The sequence below is a fragment of the Molothrus aeneus genome, chromosome 1, assembly GCF_037042795.1.
Source record: "Molothrus aeneus isolate 106 chromosome 1, BPBGC_Maene_1.0, whole genome shotgun sequence".
Classification (NCBI taxonomy): domain Eukaryota; kingdom Metazoa; phylum Chordata; class Aves; order Passeriformes; family Icteridae; genus Molothrus; species Molothrus aeneus.
Window position 1 is genome coordinate 105,943,773 of NC_089646.1, and position 25,103 is coordinate 105,968,875.

General features: G+C 46.1%; 1 protein-coding gene across 1 annotated transcript in view; it reads left to right on the top strand.

Annotated features, from left to right (window-relative positions):
* Positions 1 to 7,233: 7,233 nt before the first annotated feature.
* Positions 7,234 to 25,103, top strand: part of CABLES1 (Cdk5 and Abl enzyme substrate 1) — a 69,768-nt gene continuing 51,898 nt past the window's right edge. The window contains exon 1 of the mRNA XM_066562413.1: positions 7,234 to 7,745. Coding sequence (XP_066418510.1) covers positions 7,234 to 7,745 — 512 coding nt within the window. The remainder of the gene's footprint in view (positions 7,746 to 25,103) is intronic.

Below are 25,103 nucleotides of genomic sequence, written 5' to 3' on the forward strand. Positions count from 1 at the left end.
TTTGGCAGCTCACAGGTCTGGGGACAGAGAAGCTGCCCATCATCCTCCTCCCCACCCAGCCTGCAGCTGAGGCTGGACCCATATTCCCCTGCCACCAAAGTTGCTGCCATTCCACCTTCCTTCTCAGGAGCCCAGTCACTTGTGCCAGCTTTTCTGACCACTCTGGAACAGAGGCAGAACTGACCTGGCTAGGCTTTATCATGTTGGAAATTTGCCAGTGGCAAATATTTAGCTGGGAATATTGCTCAGGGGATGCAGGCAGGATCTCTGCCCTATCCTGGGGGCAACGTAAAGTGGCTGCAGACCCTTGGGACTCCCATGCAGGTGGCCCAAGGTGACAGACCACAAAGATGCAGGCACAGGTTTTATTCCTCCCTTCTGACTGCAAGCTTTCCACACCAGCCTGCAATGAGCACTGCCCACTGAGGACCTTCCAAAGTTAAAATGGTTCTGAAACCTTCCCTGAAATTTTGGAATGAACCGAGTGTGGTGCTCACGGGATATCGTGTTGCCTGCAGACCAGAAACCACCACGAAGCTGAACGCAAAAACCCAACCTCTGCCACCAGAAGTTTTCCATTTGCTTCCTTCATTCCCCTTCAAGTCCCACTCCTTGAATATTTTCAAGAGGAGGGGAAAAAAAATCCTTTGAACATTTTTATTTCTTTTTCTTGGGTATTAAACATTTCCAGTCAAACTGAACTTGTAGGAGAGTCTCTGAAACACTCCACCAGCATGTCCCTCTGGGAACTTTAGATTCTATTTATTTAGTGTTTTTACTCACTGAGGGCTGTGTCTGAGAAGGTGTCAACAGTGTTTTCCTTCTCATCCAGCTCCTTGGTCTGACTGTCCTGTGAACTGGAGGGTTTTCTTAGCCTCAGCAACCACCAAACTGAAAGACTTGCCAACATGAATGTTTCAGAGACCTGCAGCCTGTTTTAAAGTTATCCCGAGGTGATTAAAAATTAACAGACATTGTGACAAAGATGGATGTTCTTCCAGGCTTCCCTCTGAATGTCCAGTGATTCTGTACTTGAGTCCAAATTGCTTCAGAATGGTAAAGAACAGGATAAATCATTGCTGTCACTTAATGAAAACCTTAAAACAGCTCTTCTTAGCAACGAGTCATTCTGTTCTACTGCAGTTGGAAGCTGATTTTTATTTACACCACTGCCTAAGGTGATTTCCAAGCAAACAGGACATTTGCCCCTTCCTTGTTTCAATAAAGATCACTCCATTTTGAACCTCACGCCTATGTTAACTTACGACACTGAAAAAAACCCAAAACCCAAACTCTGATTTCAAAGAAGAAAACTGCAGGAAGACAGGGACAAACAGAAACAGGGGTTGTTTTCTGTACAAATGACCACAGTTTTTGTTTTTCAAGGGAGGGAGGAGCTATGTGGCCCTGTTCCCATTTAATCACTCTAGTAGAAGCCAGTAGGAGCTGGCAACAGCCACATTCCAGTTGCAGTTCCTACATGGCCACCCTCCTTGTTTTGTCTAGCTGTCCTGCAAGCTCACTGAGACATGGGAGAGTATTTCAGCAGCACCCAGTAAAATGGAGCTTCTGGTGTGGTGTGGGTCTTTAAGGGATCCAATGGTATATAAAGAGAAAAAACAACAGCAACAACAACAAAAAACCTCAAAGCCAGCTTAAGTTGAATGAGGAACTTTAAAAACTCAAGGATGCAAGAAAGAAGTGAGGAGGAATCCATGCTGGATGTGCAAGCCCTCAGCCCCCCTGCCGTGTGCATGCATGTTTTTCATGGTCTTGCCCTTGGAGCTCGCAGAACCATTTTGAGCAGTTTCCCAAGAAATGCTTGGAAATGGCCTGAATCAGGTGTAGCATGGATCTAGCAATGAAAAATATTAAGTATCCTTAGTGAAGGTGCAGTAAATTGCAATAATGATACAGAGGCCAGTTTTGACTTAACTAGAATGCCCTAAATTCTTTAAGAGACAAACAACTATCAAATTGGTTCTACCACCCATGCGTGCACTAACAGCTTACTGATGATCTCAAGAACTCTTCAACACAAACACAAACACCATGCATGCCATAACTCTGACAAGCAAAATAATTGGCAGGTTGGGTGCCCTGACCATCCACACCTCAGCTGATCTGAGGAGACATTGTTTCATCTTTGATGAGAGCACCTGCTTCTGTCTGTGGGTCCTGCCCCACAGTCACACACACCACTCCAACCATGATGGTTGGTGCTCACAGATTTCTGTCACTTTCCCACTACTGTATTTGAATCTGGTTTCATGTCAACTTGGTGATGTCAGCACCTACCCTGGAATGATGCAAGCAAAATTACGTTCTGCACAGAGAGGCAAGCGTGGACCAATCCTACCCAAGGAACACTGTTTTTCCAAGAAGGTGACACTGACACTCTTCTTAGTCTCAAAATTCTACACTTTAATTAGCAAAGGTGACTCTTAACAAGCAAAACATTCAGGCTCCTCAAAAATCACCAGTGAAAAGCACAAGCAATTAGCATTTCCGAGAATCCGGCTAAATTTACAACAGACTGAAGGTTTGGGCCTGGCACTAAAACACGTCTTGCTATCCAGATGCAGTATTAGTCTTTTGTAAAGAATTTGTACTGTCTTTATCCAATTTCCATTCTTAACTATGGCTCTCAGTGAAATTTGTTCCAACTCCCCCAACTCTTTTTCTGCCAGACACTCCTTCTAAACAGAAGGATTATTAAATTCACATTCCAAAACCTCCAATGCTACAACTGCTTTCCCCTTTTGAAGTGTAATTCTCTTCTGCAAAGTAAAGGAAAAAGAAAGTGTTTATAAAGATTGGATTTGGATTGTTTCTCCAAAGTCTTGCACAGCAAGATTAGAGTACTTACAGGCCATGGGCACTCTACCTGGCTATGGGGATCTGATAGTGTTATCCAAGACCACTGGTAATAATGATCTCTGTTTTCACCTACAGGAGCACTATTGCCAGACATCTTTGCTGAACTGCACATAACAGCACTACCTGACTGAGCCCGACAGTCAGAAAACAAGACTGTCAAAATTACAAATGCCAATTGCATTTACTCTCTCTTCCCCCTAGCTGCCTAGGTCCTGCAGCTCTAAGTATCAGTGACAATAAGAAACTTGTTTTTGTCCCCAAAGCAGGCAAGCACTGTACAGAGGCCACTCAAGAACCAGCCTGGTGACTCACACTGGTGACTCAGGACTGGTTATTCTCACAGAGTTAACTCTCAGTAAAACATAAATCTTGCCTCTAACTCAAATCCTGGGTGAAGTTTTCAACTCACCTGCAAAGATATTTTTAAGCTTGTCCTGACAAACTACTCAGGACCCCAACTTTAGCTCAAAGTCTGTGGCCTTTCTGGCTGGCTTTTCACATCCTGCTGGCCACACACTTGCCTTGCAGCAGGACTGCACCCACACCATTTAAATTAAACTAAAGACAACATGAGGATTCTACACGTGTTAACTTTCCTCTGAGGGCAGGTATGTGGAGGCACTGCTTCTCTAATCCCATTCTTCAGAAAGGTAAACTGCTGAGCTTCTGTTTTTGTTCAAACTCCCTCCACCCTCTTCAATCTCTACAAAGAAAGCTTCTCCATCACCTGTGTTAACAGGACCCCCAAATTCCATGCTGCCACTGAACACCCACAACCAATGAGTCTCTCTTGCAGGTCTTGGTGCACTGGGTGAAAAAGCCATCATGCTCCATCACTCCCATTACCACTTGTCATCTAAGCACTTACATAAGCCTGTGACCTCTGAAATAAAAACATTTACTTGCACTTGGGTAGAGCTGGTTGGTTGGAAGAGAACTTGGAGAAGGAAATGATTGAAAAAACAGTCACAGAAGCAAGCTTATAGAATGTGCCTTTTTGGTTTTCCTTTCAACTTTGCTATTTCCTCCAGTCAACCACTGCTTCTCCATCAAACAAAAAAGTTTCAACCAGCAGAATCAATTTGTTTAACATTTTCACATATCCTCCAGCACAGAGGACTTCTATAGCTCATGCTTTCACACAAAATTTTGCTAAGTACAGATCAAGAGGACACAAGTAACTGGAAAAAAATTTGTGTTGTGCACATAAATTTAAATTTGCTACTAAATGTATAAATAGGTCTAGAGAACCGGGTATTTCTAATGTGTCAATTATCTTTGTACTGTGGTACCCCACTTGTTATCAAAATAGCTTCAGACAGGAAAAGTAATTTTCTTCTTGTATGTGGCTTTCTCAAATGGGTTTGTTTTCACTTGCAATAGAAGACTGGTTTAACCAACCTTCAGTGTGATTTTTGGAAAAGACAGCATCCCCCAGAGGCAGCTTGTGCATATTAGACCAGAGCATCTGTTTGGGTCCATGGGAGGATTTAGGCTAGTGAGCACAGACAAAGTGAGCTCAGCTGGATGAGCCAGGCCTGGAAACACCTACAATCTATCCTGACCACCCTAATTTTGATGTAAGGAGGTTGATAGGCTCAACCATTCACATAAGTGCTCCTGATAGCAGAGACTATAAGAAATTATTTTGTAGAATTCAGGTGCCAAAATCATTCAGATGCACACATGGACAGAGGAAGGGCTAATGTTTCCCTCTGGGTCAGCTGCAGAGGAGCTCTAAAACAGAGGTTGTGGCTTCATTTAAAATAATGCTTCCAACAGACAAAAATTTATCGCATCACAAGAGTAATCCTGTGAAAGGAGTGCACACTTCTGCACTCATAAAAAATGTCCTAAGTTAAACCAACCTCTGGAGCCCCATCTGGCCTTTTGGTGGTGGGTCTCTTTCCCAGACCTGTGTACTGTGAGAAGCTGAATTTGGAAAATACACACCAGCACTCGGTTGCCGTACAGAGTTTTTGAGCTCCAGAGGAAAGTACACACTGTTGCTGCTGCCCCTCAGAAATGCAAGAGGAAAAAATATCCCAGTGTATATCTTACTTGGTTCCAAGGTGGGAGGCCTGAGTTCCATGACCTATTTACCATTTGGTAGTAGTCCCTGGACCAGGGGTCAGCATTCAGTAACATACCAACTGCCAGGCTACAGAGCTGTGACATTTTTCTGTAACCCAGGAGTCCTGCTCCAAAAAGTCCTGAACTCTTTCAGAAGTGGTAAAAGAAGCCTGGAACTCCTTCACAGGAGCCAAGTGCGTCAGTGCCCTGACATCTCACAGGTTGCCACTGCACTGACAATGCCTTAGGTCAGAAAAAGGCATTGCCATCAAATGAAGGTGGCAGGCATGAAATTCCTCAGCCTTCCTCTCCAAAACAGAAGTTTGAAGGAACCACTTTGCAACCACAGGGGTACAGAGCATCCTTCCAATAGATGGGACATGTCAGTTAGGCTTTTCTCTGGGGAAGAGAGTTTAGCACTCTGGCCTACCCACTTTCCATCCAAATGATCCATCCTTGACATGCCACAGGGACAGGCACAGAATTACCCTCTGGTAAGAAAGAAAAAAACAGTGTAAACCTCAAGAGAGCAGGCTGAAATGAGAATGTCCATCTCAAAATAGCACTCACCTACCTCTCTAAGAAGGTGTGATGTGGAAAACATATCTTTCCTCCATCATTTCCCTTCCATTTCTCACTGCTCCTGCTCAGGATGCTGCCCATGCAGTGTCCCTTACCAAAACAGTATCACACCCCAGAGACTTGGTGCCTAAATCTGGGGGTTGTGGTACTCAGTTTTAGTAAAGGCCAAAGGTTCAGAAGTAAATCTAAGTCAGAGTGCGATTCTAAGATCTTTGAATGTTCAAAATATCACTTTTGAGAAAAACACATACCTGGGTCCAAAGCTTCCTCTAACAATGGGATCGAATTCTCCTTTCTGATCAATCTTTTTTTTTAATCATCAAATTAGCAAGGTTTTGATAAAATTGTAGGAGACATCACAATATTTTGTGACAGTTTGGGATGGCTTGTGAATCATCCACCAGCTATAACTGGAATGCAATACAAGCCATTGTAATGCTTTATGAAGAAAGCGCGTGCTGCTATCTTGCAACAACCATATGTTCCTCTGTTTGTATGTATCTGTTATCCAACCCTTACATAAGCCCTTGATGGAATTATCATCACAGGACAAGCACGCTTGTAGCACGGTTGAGTTGATCACAATAAAGTAATGAAGGAATGAAGGAGCTCGATGCTGAGGTGGACTGGCCACCCGCCTTCGCAAGCCACAGCTGCAGACGGTGCAGACCTGCAGTCAGCTGCTCAACAGCCTTCACTTTGGGGACGACACGAATACAGATATTTGGGGCTTGGGCTATATGCCCTTTTAGGAAAGAGTGAAGCAATGTACTTTTTCTGGTGCAGGAGAGAGGGAAGGGTTGGGGACGGAGTTGAAGGAAAGGCTGGGGAGGAGGTTGCTTTAATGTTTCAGAGAACCCGTGAGATGTTACTTGCACACACAGCGGCACTCGCACGCCTCAGACTGCAGCAGGGGCAGCGGGGACCGGGACAGCCCAGGTTTGCCGCACCGCAGAATGCACCGTCGGCATCCAAGCGCATCCCCGGGGGCCGCTCCCCGTCCCCGACTGTCCTCCGTGCCCATCGGGCACTACCAGCGCCTGCCCCGGGCACCAGCCCCCGCCCGGGAAAACCAGCGGGCAGCGCCAGGGCCGCTTGGCACGGCACGGCTGCATCCCGGTGCCGCTCCCGGTGCCGCAGACGGGCCGGGCCGGGCCGAGCCGCAGCCCCGGGTCCGGGGCGGTCTGTGCCGGGCTCCGAGGGCCATGTGCCGAGTACTACGGGCACTGACTCCACCTTCCCCAGCTCCCGCCCGCCCCCACGCATCCAGGAAGGGAAAAAGAGGAGGAGGAGGAGGAGGAGGAGGAGGAGGAGGAGGAGGGAAGGGGGTGAAAGGGAAGGAAAAAAAAAAAAAGAGAGAGGTTGAAAGGAGGGAGCTCGCCGAGACCCACCCTTCTCCCTCCTCCTCCGGGCTGCTGGCCGGGCTTTTGTTTTCCTCCAGCGCCGCGTTTCCCACACGTGATTGCCGTGTTATTGCACAGGGCGCTCGGCGGCGCGGCTGCTGCACCTATAAATACGGAGCGGGCGGGCGGCGGGGGCCCGGGGCAGCGCGGCGCGGCCGGGCGGAGCGCACCCCTGGGCACCCCCATGCACCCCGCGGGCACCGCGGCGCCCCTGCCCCGCCGCCCGCCCGCCTGACGGGCCGGCAGCGAGAGGCAGCGCCCGGCCAGCGGCGAGGGGAGGGGGAGCCGGCCGACAATGGCGGCGGCCGCCACCGCCGCCAGCCCTGGCAGTCCCGCCGCCGGGCCCCTGCCGCCGCCGGCGGAGCCCTGCCCCAGGAAAGCGCCGCAGCCGCTGCAGCCGCCGCCGCCGGCGCGCAGCGACCCCCGCCGCAGGCAGGCCGCGCTGTCCTTCCTCACCAGCATCTCCCTCGACGGGCGGCCCCCGCCGCCGGGCAGCGACGGCTCCGCCGCCCGGCCCCGCCAGGCGCAGCTGCCGCCGCGGCTGGGCAGCCCCCCGGCAGCGCCCGCCGAGCCCCCGGAGGAGGAGGAAGACGAGGAGGAGGAGGAGGACGCCTTCGCCGCGGTGCAGGTGCCGCCCGCCGTCTTCCTGGGCGCCGCGGCGGCGGGCAGCCGCGGCCGCCTCAACTCCTTCACGGCGGGGGTGCTGCCGGCGCCCTTCGGCCGCACCAGCCCCCAGGGCAGCATCGGCGGCAGCGGAGAGCTGGGGCAGCCCGGCCCCGCCGCCGCCTTCGAGCTGCAGCGGTCCCGGTAAGCAGCGCCGCGGGGATGAGGGATGCTCGGCATGCGGGGATGAGGGATGCGCAGGATGGCGATGGGCTCGGGAAGGGCGGGCACGGCCGCCGGGCGGCCGGGGGAAGCCGTGGGGAGAGGGAGGCCCGAGAGCCGCGGGGCGGGAGCCTCCCTCCGCGGGGCCGGCTCCGCTGCCCTCCGGCCGGGGGAGCAGCGGCAGGGATGTGCGGGCGTGCAGGGGCAGGTCAGCCGAGGTGCCCGAGCCTCCCGGGCGGCAGCAGCCCGTCCGTCGGTCGGTCGCGCCTGGGCGCGAGTGGCTGAAAGTTTTCCTGGCGCTCAGCAGTGCGGGCGTGCGGCTGCACCGCCGCCGTGCCCGCCGCAGCCCAGCCCAGCCCCGGCGCAGCCCAGCCCAGCCCCGCCGCACAGCCCAGCCCAGCCCCGCCGCACAGCCGCTGTCATCCCGCGCTCCCGAGTGGTGGCGGATTCAGCCCGCTGTGCTGCCTGTCCTATCGACAGCAGGCTGGGAACCGGCTCTGAGTCAAGTGAGCTGTAGCCAGGTCTGGTAGCCCACAAGGGGGAAGGAAATCTTTGCATGGAAATCGCGGATTACGGTGCGAGCGCATGGTTTAAGCAGCGTCTCGCTACCACCCTAAATAGGCTCTTTATCTCCAAGCACTTTGTTCCTCTGGGTCGTTTCTTGCCGCCGGGTACTCTTTTGCCTTTTAATTCCCGAAGAAACAACCTCAGCTGCTTCAGGTCTCAAGCTGAGACTTCTGGCTAAGGTGCAATCATGTAAAAATGTGTGAATGCCTGTGGATACAAAATCACCTTCCTTCACTTCCTCAACAACATACTCAGATATCAAAGACGGAGGGGGGGAAAGAAGCTGGAGGAAATGACTGTGCTCCCCAAGCCCACATCGGCAGCCACTCCCACATTCCCCATTTGCCACACTCCCTCCTTGTTTCTCCCTTGGACAAATAGGTAGACTTTGAGTCACATGTTATTGCAAGGGTTTATAAGGGTAATTGAGCATAGATCGCTGTAGAAAAGTCCCTTTCAAAACCAACCAGCTTGGAGAAATTGGAAGTATTCCAGGGGAAAGTTATCTTAGATTCATGCCCCACTGTTGGTTGTTTGTTTTCCCCTTCCCTTCCATCTGGGTTGTATTGGTGGCTTTTTTGAGCCCCTTTTCAGGTGCTGTGCTAGAGGGAGCCCCACCTTCCCAAGCAGCATGCCTGCTGGTGAGTTACCACCCTTCTTCTCCCAGTCATGTGTCTCTCAAAACATTTTCTGCAGTGACAACCCTCTAATTGCTCCGTGGATCAACTGCACAGCTGTGTCACACACACACTTATGCCTTCAGTCTGTGATGTGATTCTGCCCACAGCCTTGTGGGGGAGAAGTGACCCACAGACCATGATTTGGGAATTGCTTTTCTTCTCTTGAACTAAGCATTCGAGAGACTGGGTTCTTCTCGACCTTCTACTTAGTTTCCTACTGCAACCTATGTGGGGTTTTTGGGTTGTTGTTTTGGTTTGGTTTAATTTGGTTTGTTCATTACATGAGAACAGAGTGGAGGTTAAGAGGGAAAGGTAATTACTGTTCTTGTTTACAACCTCGAAATCCAGAGTCTTGCAAGTTCAGCTGCACTGCTAGCATGCAAACAAACTGAATAGATAGCCCAAGTCCATGGCAAGGGAAGTCACCTAAGGAAACCTTTCCAGGATGCTCCTCCAGTCCTGTAGCGGCTGTCATTTGTTGCTGTATAATTTCTTGTGATGCAGGCTGCAAGGAAAGTGCTGGTTTTCTCATACTGTTTTGTTTTCTTGAGAGCTGGATTCAGTTGTGCTGAAGACTTTGCATTACTGCACTGACAAGAACGAGGCTCTCCATTGTAGCACTTGCTTAAAGCTGGCCCTGGTGCTGGAGAGCTCTGGATAATGTCCCCTGCCTTTGCTGGCTGTCCTGATGCTGCACATGTGCAGTCCAGGGCAGACTTTGCTTTCAATAGATCTGTTTCTGTTCTGAGAAAAGTGTATATTTTTAAACACCCGGAAGGGGCAGCTGCAGACCACGGAGCTTGCACAGAATGTTAGCAGCTCATCTTCTTAATGAAAAGGTGTGGCAGGAGCTCTGGTTGCTGGGTTCAGCCGTGGCTGCACAGAAGTTAAATCACAGGCATGCACCGGGCTGGCACAAGCCCAAGAACAGAGGGTTGCAGCAGCCCTTCTGCTGCTCTCTTAATGGAGAGGAAGGAGCCAAATCCCCAGCACCCAGCCAGCCCTTCTCAGGGTGACAGGGTGAAAGTCACAGCACCTGCCTAGGGACAGGCATTAGCTCATCTGAAGGATGATGCAGAGAGGAAAATTAGATTTTTTTGGTAGTTCACGTGTGCACTGGCTGCCTTTCCTCCCACCCTTCTGCTCTCCTTGCCGTGAGTGAGCTTGAAATTGAGTTTGAGGAGTTGTTTGACAGATGAGTCTTGTGTGCTGAGACACAAACGTGAAACCTTTTTCTGTTACAGTATCAGGCAAGACAGGTTTCCTTATGTTGTTATTTTTATTTGGTTTTCAGAAGCCATTGTGAACGTATAATCAGAGTTCCCTGGCTTTTTTGTTTGTGTTAGCAGTTTGTATAATTGCATACTAGTTTATATTTAACAAGGTTATCATTAATGTGGTTTGGGTTTGAGCTCTATGTGTATTCACAAGAAACAAACAATACAAAAAAAGAACATGGAGCTTCTAGCTGCTTGGAGGCTAGTATGTAATTATATGTAAATGGCAAAAAATAGGCCTGTTCAGAAGTTGGCTGGTTGGTGCTAAAGGCTCCTGTCTTCCTGCAGGTGTTTATTTCAGTTTGTGGTGAATAGGTGGACAAGGACATGAGTTTATTAGAAGCTAGGGCCAGGGTTTCTTTCATGTGAAATTATAATTCATTTTAATAGAATAATCTGAAATTAGTGAGGAGTTCTGTGAAGCCAGGTTTCAGCAGCACTGGTTTAAAATAATTGCACATCCTGTGGATTAGGGGATGGTCCAGGTGTCTGGTTTTGTGTATGCCTAAAATTTTTCTTGCCATAGTTTTCTTTGGGAAAAATATTGCAGTTTCCATATGTGAAGTTTCCTTTTCCAGTGGGACAGGTGGTTAGAAACAAGCACATGCTCTTTTTTTGTGTTGTTTGGTTTTGGATTTTTTTCTGTTTTGCTAAGGAAGAAAATTGGTGGTTGAATTTGGAGTTCAAACGTTGCTTACAGTTTAATTTGTCTGTGTCACCACCATGTCAGGTCTGAAAGCAGATGGGCAGAAGATGGGCACCTTCTGGGAGCAGCAGGTGCTGGGAAGCAAGGAGAGGGTATCTGCTAAGTAATCACTGAGGAGAGGTCCACTCAGAAGGACACTGAGGTTATCATGGTCCAAATAGATTTTTCTTCAGAATTTACTGACCTACAATGTATCTCATTTCCTGATTGATTCTAAGATTAATTTGCAGTTAGTAAAGCTTGTGAAAATTTAATTTATTTCTACCTGTTAGAAAAAACAGAGATGCATTTGGTTTGCAAAGTTCATTGGGTTGTTAGTGCTGGAGGAAGCCCCCAGGATGCTGAATCCTGCCATTAAGTATTTGTGAGGGAAGGGTGAGAGGTCAGAATCCAGTTGTGCATGGCCTTGGGCAGGCAGGCAGTGCAGTGTCAGCCCACAGCAGAAGATGCCTCCAAACTGAACACGCAAGAGACAAAAGAAGAGTCTCTCAGAACCAAGTGTCTTACAGGCAGAGTCCTGAAAGGGGAGCAGAACAAAGAGCTGGGGGCACCCTCCACCCCATGGGGTCATCCCAGCATCAGGAGGTGGCTTGTGAGCTGCTGGAAACACATCAGCCCTTTAATGTGTGATGGACACTCTGCTATTCACTGAACCCAAAGCCCTTTGGGCAGCCTGAATTTCAGAATGATGTATACAAGCATAGCATGAAAACAGTGATTTAATGGTCTGAAAAGTCAGTGGGTAGTGCACATGCTAAACAAAGTCTTCCCTTAGGTGTGTGACCTTGTATACCACTGATAGCTGCTGGCTCTAAAGAAGGGGATGCTTGTTGACCTCAGCTGTCACTTCAGGAGGCTGAATTCCTGTGCCTCCCTGAAGGGGGAATGTTCAACAGCAGGGTTAAGGCTCAGGTAGTAAGGGCTGTTTCAGTAGTAGCACACAGTGTACAAGCTCCATGAGTCCTGGAAGGAGCACATCCTTCAGCACGAGTACGCCGAGAGGCTGGGTCCTCATGCTCACCATGAGCTGTGCAGGGGCACTCACTGATGCTGCTGGGCTCTCTGAACTGTGCAGGTGCACTCACTGATGCTGCTGGGCTCTCTGAGCTGTGCAGGGGCACTCACTGATGCTGCTGGGCTCTCTGAGCTGTGCAGGGGCACTCACTGATGCTGCTGGGCTCTCTGAGCTGTGCAGGTGCACTCACTGATGCTGCTGGGCTCTCTGAGCTGTGCAGGGGCACTCACTGATGCTGCTGGGCTCTCTGAGCTTTGGACGTGCTGAGCATGGCCAGCCCCAGACTGCAGGGACTGGCTTTCACCACCACTGCTCTCTGCCAGCCATTTCCCTTGCTCAGGGCACAGGTGTTTGTGCCTCCCTCTGTTACTTCCTTTGAAACTGGTGGAAATGGGGTCATCTTCCAGGTGTTAGCTGAAGCTGACCAGTGGTTGAGAAGTCACTGGAGTAGGATGGCACACACATGTATGGACACCATAGATGCAGCACCCTTGTTCCCTTAGTACACAAGCTTTTAAAAACAAATCCCACAGGAATTTGCTCTGGCATATTTTAGGCTCTTATTATACTATTTAGTGAGCATCTCTGTCAGATAAAAAGGTTAATATTCATCAGACAAGGAAAAGAACCCCTTTGCTGTCAGTTCTGAAGAGTAGAACAGTGGGACAGAACATGGTGTTCATGAGTACTAGGGAATTAATTAGAGAGCTTCACAGAGGGACAGAGGCTGAGAGGCAGCTGTGTCTGCCAGAGCCTCAGGACTCTGCAGGTTTCAGAGTGAGGCAGCCTTGGAACTGGACAGGTGAGAGGGATATTCCTATGTGTGTGCACATAACCCCTGTGAGGAGACCTGAGCTGATAACATGTGAAAAAAGTCCTGTTTGCCCTCACTGGCTGCCAATTCAAAGTTTTCTTGGTCCAGCCCTGGGAGGTGCTGTGGTTATACCACACAGGTGCTTGGCTGGTGTGCAGTGACCCCTCATTAGCTGTCAGGAGAGCAGAAGGAGCAATTTCAGCGGGTTTGCTTATGTGGTGGGTGCATTTTCACTTCTTGACTTTCTTTGCACCCTTTTCTTTACCAGCAAATCTCCTGTGCAGGCAGCCAAACTGGGTCTTTGCCTTAGAAGCCTGCTACACAGCTGTTGTCTGCACCATAGTAGTGTTGAAAGCACCTTGAAATGGTGAAGATTGGTAGCAGCTGTGTGAGTCACTGGCCCTCCAGACCATCACAAAAACAGTTCCATGGTAGATAAATAGGATAATGACAGATCATAGTTTGATGATAGCTTTTGAATATGAAGTGTGCTTTAGTCTGCAATTATTAGGACTTTGAGAATTCTTCTGGTGGAAGATACCGCTTAGCTTAGAACAGTTCAAAACACCTAAAATACAAATATGAGATTGCCAAGTGTGCTCTCTGAAAAGAAAAAAACCCCAATCCTCTAGTAATTCTGTGATTTCCTTGTTTCAAAAAAGTAGATATCAGGTGGGCTCTCTGGAGACTCAGTAGTGCAGTATGATGGAAGGTAATGATGAGAAGAACCAAATCTTGATTTATTTTCTTTTAATTTTTTTCCCTCTGATTTCAGCTGTACTACTCTTGTAGTATAAGTTCTCCACTATGCAAATGAAAAGGCTACTCTTTTTAATTTAACCTAAAAGTGCAGAAATTTGGTTTATATGTTGGGACTTGGATACCCTGAAGCTTCTGTAGGCACCAGCTTGTCCCTTACGAAGCATGGGAAAGCAGATTCTATTTGCAAATGGGACAAGCTGGTGTCTACAGAAATCTATATGCAAATATCCACAGAATTCACCCCTGAACATTTGCCAGTACCTCTGAGGGTGTACTCAGCCTTTATGACAAGCTCTTTTCTGGACCCAGAATTGCTATGGATGGCTGTGGGGCTGCCACCAGATACCAGACTTAGCAACGCAGCAGGTGCAGCGATACACAGAGCTGGCTCTTTTCACAACCCAACTGAAAAAACCCTTGCCAGTTTGCTGTGAGAAGTATTCTTTCTAGAAAATGGAAATGACATAATTTGGCATATGGAGAGTATCTGCTTGCTGGCCTGTCGTTTGCAAATAACATGCTGAGAAATTTAAGGAATGGTATTTGTTTTCATAGGAAGGGCTTTCAGAAGTTTTCAGGGTTTTATGGTTATTTTTTTTTTCTGTTTCGTTTTTTTTTTTTTGTCTGTATATGTGTGTGGGGGAGTGTTTGTTTGTTTTGTGTTTTGGGAGGGTGTTTTGGGGTTGGTTTTTTTTTATTTTTTTTTACTGCAAAGGTAGGATAGAGAGCCGGTAGAGCATTTAGCAGAAGAAAATTTAATGGTAGTTGGAGAAAACGTGATGTGCCAGTGGGAGACTTCTAGGACTCTTGGGATTTGCTTTTCAGTGTGCAATATGCAGATTTAGGGGGATACACATTTAAGGAACTGAGAGGTTCCTTTACAAGGGCCACTGTGTTATGTTCGTAGCAACTGCTTTCCTGTCATCAATGCTAAATGTATTTTCTGTTCTCATTATGTATTTCAAAGCCAGCACTGCTTTTAGGAGCAGTGTTTCAGGGTGTTTGCCTAAGGAGGGTTTTCTGTTATGGAAAATTGAGAAGTGAACGAGTAGTGAAGCAAAGGCTACTTATTTTCTAGAAGTCTTTAAAAAAAATAAAATAACCTTTCACCTCATCTATGAATATAAAGCAGAATTGCATGTTCTTAGCAAGCAGTGGTGTTTTCCCCTGTGTTGTTACAGATCAGGCTAGCAATTTTGTGAAATTGAGGTTTGGGGAAAGATTCACTCACCACAATTGAAATGTTTTCCACTCCTTGTCTTGGATGACAGAGGAAGGTATGTCCTCTCTGACAAGAGATTCTGAAACACCTGGGCTGTATGTTTACTTCTATATAAAACTGCTCAGTTAAATCAAGCACCAGTGTATGATGTTTTCCTAGTAAGTAAATCTCTGCAATATCAGGGATTTAACTCTATAAAATTGGTGGGATTAAAAAATGGAAAGCTAGAGAAGTTTATCATAATTTTTCAGTCAACAATGGATTGCATTTTGGTGCTCCTAGAGATAATCATATTACCAACGTAAATATGATTAAGTTTTTGAATCTACATGCTGTCAAGGCAAATCAGACATAGGCACATCTGTTTGTAGGTAAAGGCATTCAAAAGAAGCATACATTTTCCTGCAAAGAAAAAAAATCCCCTCATTGTGTAACAGGAAAAATCTGTAAGGTGACATTATGACTTCTTTCTGCACCATGTAACTGGAACTGAGCTGTATGAAACAAACAGGGATGAAGCTCTTGAGCTTGCTTTTCCCTTTCTCTGGGTTTTGGGTAGGATTCTGGGCACCAAGAATTCATCAGTGCCTCTGGGTTAGCAGCCTGCTTGCACTAAGCTGTATTTTTCTGCCATCCATGTGCTGTCTGCTCTGTGTGGCTTCACCCATGACTGTGCAGGTCATACCTGCAGTTTTTTTGTGTATGCAAGGGACAGAGAAGTGATGCTGGGATGTAGTGGTGGTGCAGCCTCAGTAGGTACCAACCACAGGCACTGTTGCTGTCCTTGTTGCTTGTGTCTTCTGTAGTGTGGGAAGGCTGGTGAGAGCTTTCTATCTTCTCCCTTCTGTGGGGCATCATTTCCTTTCCCATTCCAGGATGAAGAAGGAGCCACTGCAGGTAGCTAACAGGGTTAGTAACTCCCAGGAGTTACTAAGGAGATTGAATGGACAAATGTCCATCCGAATGGAAGGCTCTAGCATTTCCAGCATCATTGTTTCTGGTTGATCTGCCATGGGTGGAAGTGCAGGGAGATGTCCCAGCCCTCCAACAAGGCTGGATGACTCAGAGGTTCATATACCAGAAAGGGGAAAGAAGTCAAGAGACCCCAAACTGGGTTCTCTCCCTTTTTGACAGGAGGTGTACATGCTGGCAGAGTGGCATGGATTTAGTTTCATCATGATTGAAGGGTCAGATATTATTACCATTGCTTTTTACAGAGAGAACTCACAGCACTGGAGCAGTCTGTTGCCCACTGCAGCTGCTAGCAGAGAAGTGGATTCTACCCCCAGCCTCATGGTGTGCCCTTAGAAGGGTGCAAGCAGCACGGCTTCACCAGCCTGCTTCAGAAAGAGGGCTGCTGAATTTGAGTTTCCAGGGTGCATGGTGCTGGAGGAGGGGAGAGCAGAGCCTCACTGCCCCAAGGAGATGGGATGCCTTTGGCACTCAGGAAGGACCACTGTGGCAGCTGGAGGGTTGTCTGGTTTCATGCAGTACCCCCAGCACACGTAGGATGGAGAAAGTGGGAGCCAGGAGGTGAATGTCACATAAGGCCCTTTGCCTTCAGGCCTGCTTGGATCACGTACATACATTTGCATATGCACTGGTGCAGCCCATACCTACAGTTCATAAAGCTCTCATTGCTCCCTGTTCACAAGGACATGTTCTAGGCACCTGCACTACCCACCCCACTGTACTCAGCCTGTGTGAAGGGTGGAGCATAAAGCAGAAGCTAGCTGTTAGCTGTGGTCTGAAATGTGTCCTGAAGATATCTTTCTGGGGTTTTAACTCACCAACTTTATTCCTTGTGTTTTGTCAAACTTTATTTTCCTGTTGCTTCTGCACCTCTGTTAGTACCTACACACAAAGGAGATGAATTTCCTCCTTTTCCAGTCAAGGCTGCAATCAGCTACACCCAGGCAAATGCTGGGTGACACAGAAGTGTTGCCCACGTGTCCGTGGGGTGTGGTGGATGGGCACAGCAGGGAGTGAAGTCCTCATTAGGTGACAGCTACTTGAAAATGAAGACACCCATCTTGATACCTGGGACGTGGGCACAGTTGAGGAGGTTTGGTAGTTGCAAGCACACTCTGCAGTTCCCTGAATTTGGTTAAGTGAATGATACTGTCTCTGACTAGAAAACATGGAGGTGTCTTTTTGGGTAATAGGAAGAGAGGCAAAACAGCTTTCAGGTGCTGCAGTGCAAAGTGCAGTTTAATGGCTTAGGTAGGTGTGTCATGAAGGTGCTGCATCAGGTTATGTAAAAAGGTGTGGAAAACTCTCCATCTACTATTAATAGACTTGGAAGTGTGGCCTTTAAAACACAAAGGGTTGTGTTTGTATTTTTAAAAATACAAGTTCACGTCAGCCTCTGTCTTCAGGAGTGTGGAACCTCCTTAATTTTATGAGGCTGTTTTCCTAAAGCAAAACTGGGTTTGATTTTTAATTGGTGGTGTTCACTGCTTTGTAGAATCCCATCTTTTAGAATCCCATAAACTAATCCAGAAGAAGTGGCAGCTCAGAGGTGGTTGCTTAAAAAGGCAGAATTATTTACAGCAGAACACAAAGTGCCACTGTCAAGTACCTCCATTGTGACCTTTGAGATTTATTTGGAAAATCTGTATTTTTCCATGTGCATGACTTGCCTCAAGATAAAATATTCTTCTATTTTAGAAGGCACTCCAGGTACTGCAGAACTCGAGAGCAGCCTCGCAAGTAGCAAGTGACTGCACACATTTGTTTTAAGGAACAGACTTCATTGTCCCAGGCTTTTTGCTTCTGTTTGTTTTAAAGATATTATTAGAAATACTAGTTTCTTGTTTGTTCATTAGTTTCATTACTGATGTAAAGCTATTCAAATCATAGATAGTGCTAGGGTGCAACAGGGAGCAACTTTGAGCAGACGCGTTTGAAAATAAAAACCGCAAATTGTATGAATTTGCCAGCACCCTTGAGCAGGCACTTTCAAGGCAGTGTTTTCTGTTGCTGCCCTCATGCTCTGTGGGAAGGTTGAATAGATGATGTGAATGGAAATGTGTATTTTCTCTCAGTGTGTTTGTGAGCTCGCAGTCTTCCTTCTCCTGGAAGATGTAGCATTGCAGCAGGAGCGAGGATGTTTTTCCCAGTGTAGTACCGGTGCTGTGCTCAGTGCTGTACAAAATGCTATTACTCCTCCATGTTCCTTAGGAGCTAAGCCCCGAGCCCAAGACCTGTTTAGTGCAGTAGGGCACTGCAGAAGGGTGTGGGTTGTAATTAGGATTCACTCCCTTGAGGAGGATGGGCTGAGAGCAAAGAGGCTGGTGTGAAAAAGTGCTTTTAAGCAGCTGCCTGTTTGCAAGGATCAGGGCATCTGAAAACGACCAACCTCTGCATTAATTGCAGGGTTGCTCAGGTACAAATGAGAACAGGATTAGACCTGTCGTTTCTATTTTAAGTGCAGAGGTAGTATTTCCAACCCTTCGAGCGATTGCATATCTTGAATATCTTACTGGATAAATGAATGTGATAGCAACAGTCAAGGGTGGCACGCACGGTCTATTGTGTAACTAGCACTAACCTTGCAGTTCTTGCAGTTCTTTGTTTTGTATGATTCCCCAGGAATATTTCAACACAGTCTTGCCTGGTTTTTTGTTTGTTTTGTTTTTTGGGTTTTTTTGTGTCATTTTCATATGTTAGAAGAAGCTATTGTTTGAAAGGCTCTTGACCCTCATATCCACTTTCCAAGATGAGGGGTTATGGTAGTGAAAACTTGATTCACATCCCTGGTGACGTGGGGAGGGAACTGTTTTCTTTTTACTGGTCAGTTGTGGACTCTCTAAATTTTAATTTTGTAATGTGGTAGATTCTGAGAAAATTGATATTACATTTTTTTAATAAGTTGTTCACATTAACAGACATATTTCCTGTCCGTTTAGTGGAAAAGGTGAAACAGGAAAACCAAAATTTCATCATTTCAAAACTGCCATTGCACACTGATGGCAGTTTGTGAGCTTGATCAGTGTAGTGGTCTGATGTCATACCCAGCATGGTTTTACCCTTGTCCAGGGCTTTTTTTAGATGTGAACATGCAGTGACTGAGGAAGTAGTGGTTTCTGTTTGCGTGGTCTGGCAAGAGGGGGGCTCATTTTTTTAATCAAAAGAAAATAAACAGCCCAATTTTATACAAAGTATAGCTGATTTCACTTTCAGTGGAAGCAATAAGGCAACATTTTACCTGTGACTTCTATGTAAGTAGCTACCAAATGAGCCTTCATGCTGTATCTCTCCAGAGATTTGCAAGGGGGAACCACACCAAGGCACAGAGGGGGAGGGTTGTGGTCTTCTCTTGGTGCTGCTGTCTGCAGCTTCTCAGCCTTGTGAGAAGCACCTTTGTGTTTCTTCCTTATTCCAGCCAGATGCAAGTGGGGTTTGGCGAGCACATCTCTTCATTTATCTGTTCTGACCCATCCAAGCACAAAGCCATTCCACCCTTTCCTCCGTGCTAGACAAGTTCATTATTGTTCAGGTCTGAGGAGGCAAAGGGTGACAGAAGCAAAACAGTGCAAGTTTTGCATAATCTGTTTTTTTTCCTGCGGCTGTGGGGGCCATGGCCCTTGTATAGTGGCACTTTGTTCAACCTTCTTCCTTTGCAGAGACTACTGGGAAGGGCAGAAAATGCTGTGGGTTCTCGGGCAGTTGAAGAGACAGCAACAGAAGTGTGGTTTTGGTTCCATATCTGGACAGGTTATTAAGGTCCTGCTGCTTGAAACCGAAAAATAAAGGCATATGAATCGCCTGTTTTCCAAATAGCAGTTAGCAGATCCTGCCAGGAAAGGAAATCTTCACAGGTCTCATTGTTCTCTGTCACAGGTAGCTGAGTGCTGCTCTGTTAGCACTTGCATCCCTCATTTTACTTGTTGAATTTGTGGAGATGGTTTCCTGCTGTCAGGATCAAGTATCCCAACTACCACTGCTGGTTGTGCTACTCACTGCCCCACAACCACGCCTGCTGGTTGTGCTACTCACTGCCCCACACCATGGGCTGCACACCCCATGTCTGCTCCCCTCCCCACTGCTGCAGCCTCCTGACACCTCCTTGCTCTGTAAGGCTCCACCACAGGCTCATGGTGGCGGCCATCAGGTTGCTTGACCATCCCTTTCCTTGCTGACACTGTCATGACAGTCTGCAAGGCTGCGCAGCGCCCGACGGAGCATGGCAGGGGGCTGGAGCTGTCACTGGGGAGGCTTTGGATGTGCCTTTCTTCAAGCAATAGCTGTGTGTCTACGGTATATTTGTTCTTATTAGTACAGTCAAGGATGTTTATTCTGTATTCAGAGCTGTACTTATTCTTTGTGAGGTGCACAAATAAGTTTTTCTGGTTTCTAAAACATAGTTTTTCCTGTCTAGAACTGCAGCAGTTCTACTCCCAAATTTCTTCTCCATTTTTTTTCCTTTCTTTTTCTTAAAAACCTTCAAAGCATGCTATGTTTGGGTGAAAAATTAGTTCATATATTAAAAAGAAGAGAAGGAATACTCACTCCTGGGGCCTCTTTCTCTATACCCCTTCTCTCTAATATGAATACAGAAAAGATTTTGCATGCAAACAAGTTCAAAAGGATGCAGAACAACTTGTATTCATGTCTTGTTACATTGTCATCAGGATACTATTTTCTGTGAATTACTTACCCAGGTATTACATTACATAGAATTTGAAAGCTTTAAGTTACCAAAAACACACTACAAAAGTTTCATGGGATCCTACTTAAAGCAAAGAGAGAGAGATTTGCGGATGTACATTTACAGATGATAAAACTTCATGTTTGGGGGAGGATTACTGTTGCTTTAATTGCCTGTCTGATATCCTCCTTGGAAGATTAAGTATTTTTGGTAGCAGCTTTGTGGTTGGTACCCTGTTGGCTTAATATCTGTCAGAAAATGATGTAACTGTTACTGGCACAGGTAAAATTGAGCTTGTGTTCAGCTCCCTGGGAGGGTGTTGTGAATGGGAAACTGTTGTATATACATAATCCCATTAGTCAATATTGTTCAAAATCCTTTTTTTTTTTCTCTTTCTCCTCTCACAACAAAGCTCCTAGGTCTGTGGTGAAGTGTTTTGTGACACGTTTTTGAATGGGCCTTTTGCCCTGCATTCAGTTCTTTAATGCAAGAAGCTTTACCAGGAAACAAGAATCTCTTTCTTCTCTGTCTGTGTTTTTTCAGCTTGGGGCTGTGATGTTGAATATGCAGACAGACACACAAGTCAGATGATCTGAGATGTGTGATATTATGAGGTTATCCATTTCACATGATTAGTATCTGTAACAATCTGGAGTTGTTCGGTCTGCGTTTCATGTCTGTGCCATCTAAATATGTCTTAATCCTTTTTAAAGGATAGATTTTTGTGTGTTTTAACACACCCTCAAGGCTGTTATAAAGTAAATCTTCCTTGTATTATATTTAGTGCCATCTCTTGAATGAGGCAATTTTTAAAATTAGCTTTTATCATTGATAAAAGGCTGTATAATAGAGCCTGATCCTGCAAACACTTGCAAATATGTTCTTACTTTTCCAGGTAACTTGTTGCCTTTGACTCATAATGACATTACCTAAAATAGTAAAATTTAGTAGTTTTGTAGTTTTGATTTTGATGAGCCCCATCAGCTGAAGTTTCTGCAGAAATGCATCATTAGTCATGCAGTTAGCACCTTTGTTAAGAATACTGAAGTGTGTTGAGTTTTTACAGGATTAGAATAATTTATTGGTATAAGTGCCTTCTTTGCATTACTAGGCTGGTATATTTTAAAGTCTTATAGGGAAAGTTTTCAGATGTTCTTGCAAATGAATGGCCGCAATTAGTTCTTGTAATACTGAAAGCTGAATGTAGCCTGTGAGAATACTGGACACTAAATCTGAAGTCTGTGACAAAAAATCATTTTTATCCAAAGTGGGGTCAAAATTAGATTTTTTTTCAAGGCACTTCATGCTTTAAGTTCTTTTTAATATACTTAATCTAAGAAGACATGATGAGCTGCTAGCAGACTTTCCCCAGCTGATTTTACCTTTAAGAGTTTTATTGTCTGCATAATGCTGCTTATAGAGCAAAGATTTTCTGCCTGGAGGTGCCTCTAGGTCATTTGGGGCAATTAAAGGGATTAGTGGCCCCAAAGCAGAGGCTCACTGAAGCAAATATGTTCACAATTCCAAGATTTTATTTCACAACCCAAAGTATCACCTTAAGCTCAAGTAGCTGCTGGGTTAAGCCAGCACAGAGGTCTGCCTCTGCTCTCATATTACCCCACATTTAATTTTTTGAGCTTTCAGAAGTACACAGCTTAATTGATTGAATGGAGTAGGGGAGCCAGATCAATATTATCCATTTTCAGGGACTCAAATTTTATTTCTTTCTGTATAAGATTTTAATATGTTTTTTAGTTACATTAGCAACATTTCTGAGTCACGTGACCTGATAAAGGGGCCCATGTCTCCTATCCATCTTTGTTGCAGAGGAAGTTATTCCAGTATTTCCAGCTCAAGAGTCTTCCAATCTATGGTAGAGACTTTTCAAAGTCAATTTCTTCATTCTGCAAGGGGATTCTGTTCTTACAAAATTTCTAGCTTTCAAGATTAAAAAAAAAAAGTACCCCTAAAGAGCCACGTAACAGAAGGCAGAAAGTGAGATTCATTAAGGATTCACAGAAATTCATGAATGTTTAATATGTTTTAGCTTTGTTTTTGTTGCTTAAACAGAGTCACAGATCTCTCGTGCCTTCCACTTTCAGAGAATCAGCAATGAATACTGAATGCAGCATAAGCACATGCAGAGTCTTTTTGTATATGTTTTCATGGAGATCAGGCTCTCTGGAAAATGCTGGATATCACCATGGAAGTGGTTCACAACTGTGCCCATTGCAGTGCTGCTTTTGGTGTCTGCCTTGGTCCTGCTGTCACAGGAAGATGCAGCTTCTGGGGCAGCTCAGGTTCCAATGGGTGCCCCAGGAAAAGGGAGGGCTGTCTGGGGAGTTGCCTCTGCACTGGCATCTCCCCCAGCAGGAGCCAGGGTAAGGTAGATGTGAAACTGGAAAACAAGCCACCCCACCCTAATGATCAGCAGTGTGGTTCCTGAGTTTGTAGGAGGAGGTGTAAGGAAATCCAGGGAGAGCAGTGCATCCTTCTGGCTGCTTGACTCTCTTCTTGCATCTTCCACCCACCCAGTGGTATTTGAGGTTATGGCCTGGGTGTGTGGACAGCTTTTGTTCTCTTCTCTCAGAACCTTGTGATACTGAAGTCCATCAGGAGGGACTTCTGATTTAATTTCTTTTTATTGTTACTTTTCTTTTTCAGCAAGGCAATTACCTCCTCTTTCAAAAACCCCTTCTTCTGGATGTGACCCAGGGCCACCATTGCCTGTCACAACAAAACCAGCCAGCTGCTCTGGGACATGCCAAATCCCAAACAGGTTGTCAGCCTGTAGTGAGATGGGGTGTCATCTCCTGCTGGATGTAGAGGTTCTGATCCAGCTTGGAGCTTTTTCAGAGTTACCTGTTTTGTGGTCATACTGACAGCAGTGCCTGCGAGTAGCTCACTGCCTGCTCTTGCTGAAACTTGTCCCAGCAGCAGCTGCTGCTTTGTGGTGGCTGTGGGGCTGACAGCTGCTTTTGACAGGCTTTTTGACAGGCTTTGGGGTATGAATCCAGCTGTGTGGTCTCTGATTAAAATGCCTGGGTGTGGTTGAACAGTCTTTGACAATAATACATTCACTGACAATAGTGAAAGTACCTTGAAAACTTGAGCACTGGTACTGCAGGATTGTCCCAACATGTTTTGTCAGGCTGGGACAAACAGCTGCCCCTTGAACTTGTGAGCCTTATTTATAAGAATTTCTCTCTAGTTGTTGCTGTAATCTGTGAATCGAAATAAAGTTGTATCTCCTCCCGAATATTCATGAAATTAGGCAATTCCATGGCAAGCTTCCCAGGCCATAGCTTGGGAGGTTGGTGTTACTGAATTTCCTTTCAGTTTCTGATTTTTTATGTGTGTATGGTCTGTCAAATCATACATCCATGGAGTCAGAAGTTCGAGTGAGCATCTTTGAGATGAAGATAAGTGTTTTTGAAATTTAAGACTTGGTTCTGTGGAAAGTTTAATGGACTTTTTATTATGCTCTGGAGTAGTTCACTGGGCTTCAAATGGGAATTAAAACTAAATGCTGGGAGTGACAGTTGTTTTTGCACAGGATTCTGCAGCCCAGCAAAAGATGCTGCTTCAGCTCCCCAGCAAAACTGGCAGGGACAGGGTAGATGATTTAAAAGAGTAAAAGAGGGTAAGGCTTTTTTTTTGTCCATCATTTTGCAGGACAGAGGAAAAGAAAGTATCTCCTGTTACACTCTATGTATAAAGTGGAGATCAAAGCTTTCAGAAGAAATACCAGGTTGGGAAGGGGAAGCAGCTGTTTCCTTCTTCCTTCCACTTTCCTCTTCATTTCCCTGTCCTCCCCCATAGCTGGGACGATCTCAAAATGCTGCAGAGATTTGGGCTCAAGACTTTTGTGGTGAGATGTGGGTTGTGAGAGTGGTTGGGGGATATGGCTTAATGTGATTTTTCCTACATTTGTATTAGGTGCAGGGCTGGGGGCAGCATTCCTGAAGCCTGCCCTAGAGAGGCAGGCTGTTGTGGTGTCATCCTTGTGTTGTCCTGGGAAACTGAAATTTCGTTGACATAGAAAAGTGTCTCTTGACTGTTCCTGTTTAAGAGTAGGATAGATAATTTGGTGCTCCCTGGTGAAACCTTGCCACCTCCTAGTGTTTGATTACTTTGCAAAATACTTTGAAACTTTTTTTTTTCCTTTTCTGTCCTCCACTGGCTTGCCTGACAGCAGTGGCAGAATACCTCCTGCTCCTCCTCTAGTTACAGCCTGGAACTAATGGCTGAAACAATTTCTAGAGAATAAAATTGAGGGGTAATAGAGGATAAAGAACAGCATGGCCACGCTTCATATGTTATCTGTGATGCCTAACAGAGCTTCTTTAATAGAAGACAATTCTTCTCTGCTGTCCTTGTGTTAGCAGGACACAATCCTACAAGAAAAAAATTAGATACGTGAATATTAATGAAATCTGTCATTAATTATCACCAGAGCAGACTGAGGAGAATTGGGTTACATTTTCAGTGGATTTAAACATAACTTTGCTTATGCAATCCTGTTAAACATTGTTGAAATATGTCACTGAGAAAGCTCATTGTATCTGCTATATAAAGATTACGACTTTTGGGGGAGATTAAAGTTTTAGCAGCGGTCGCCGTCTTTCTTGTGGCCACAACAGC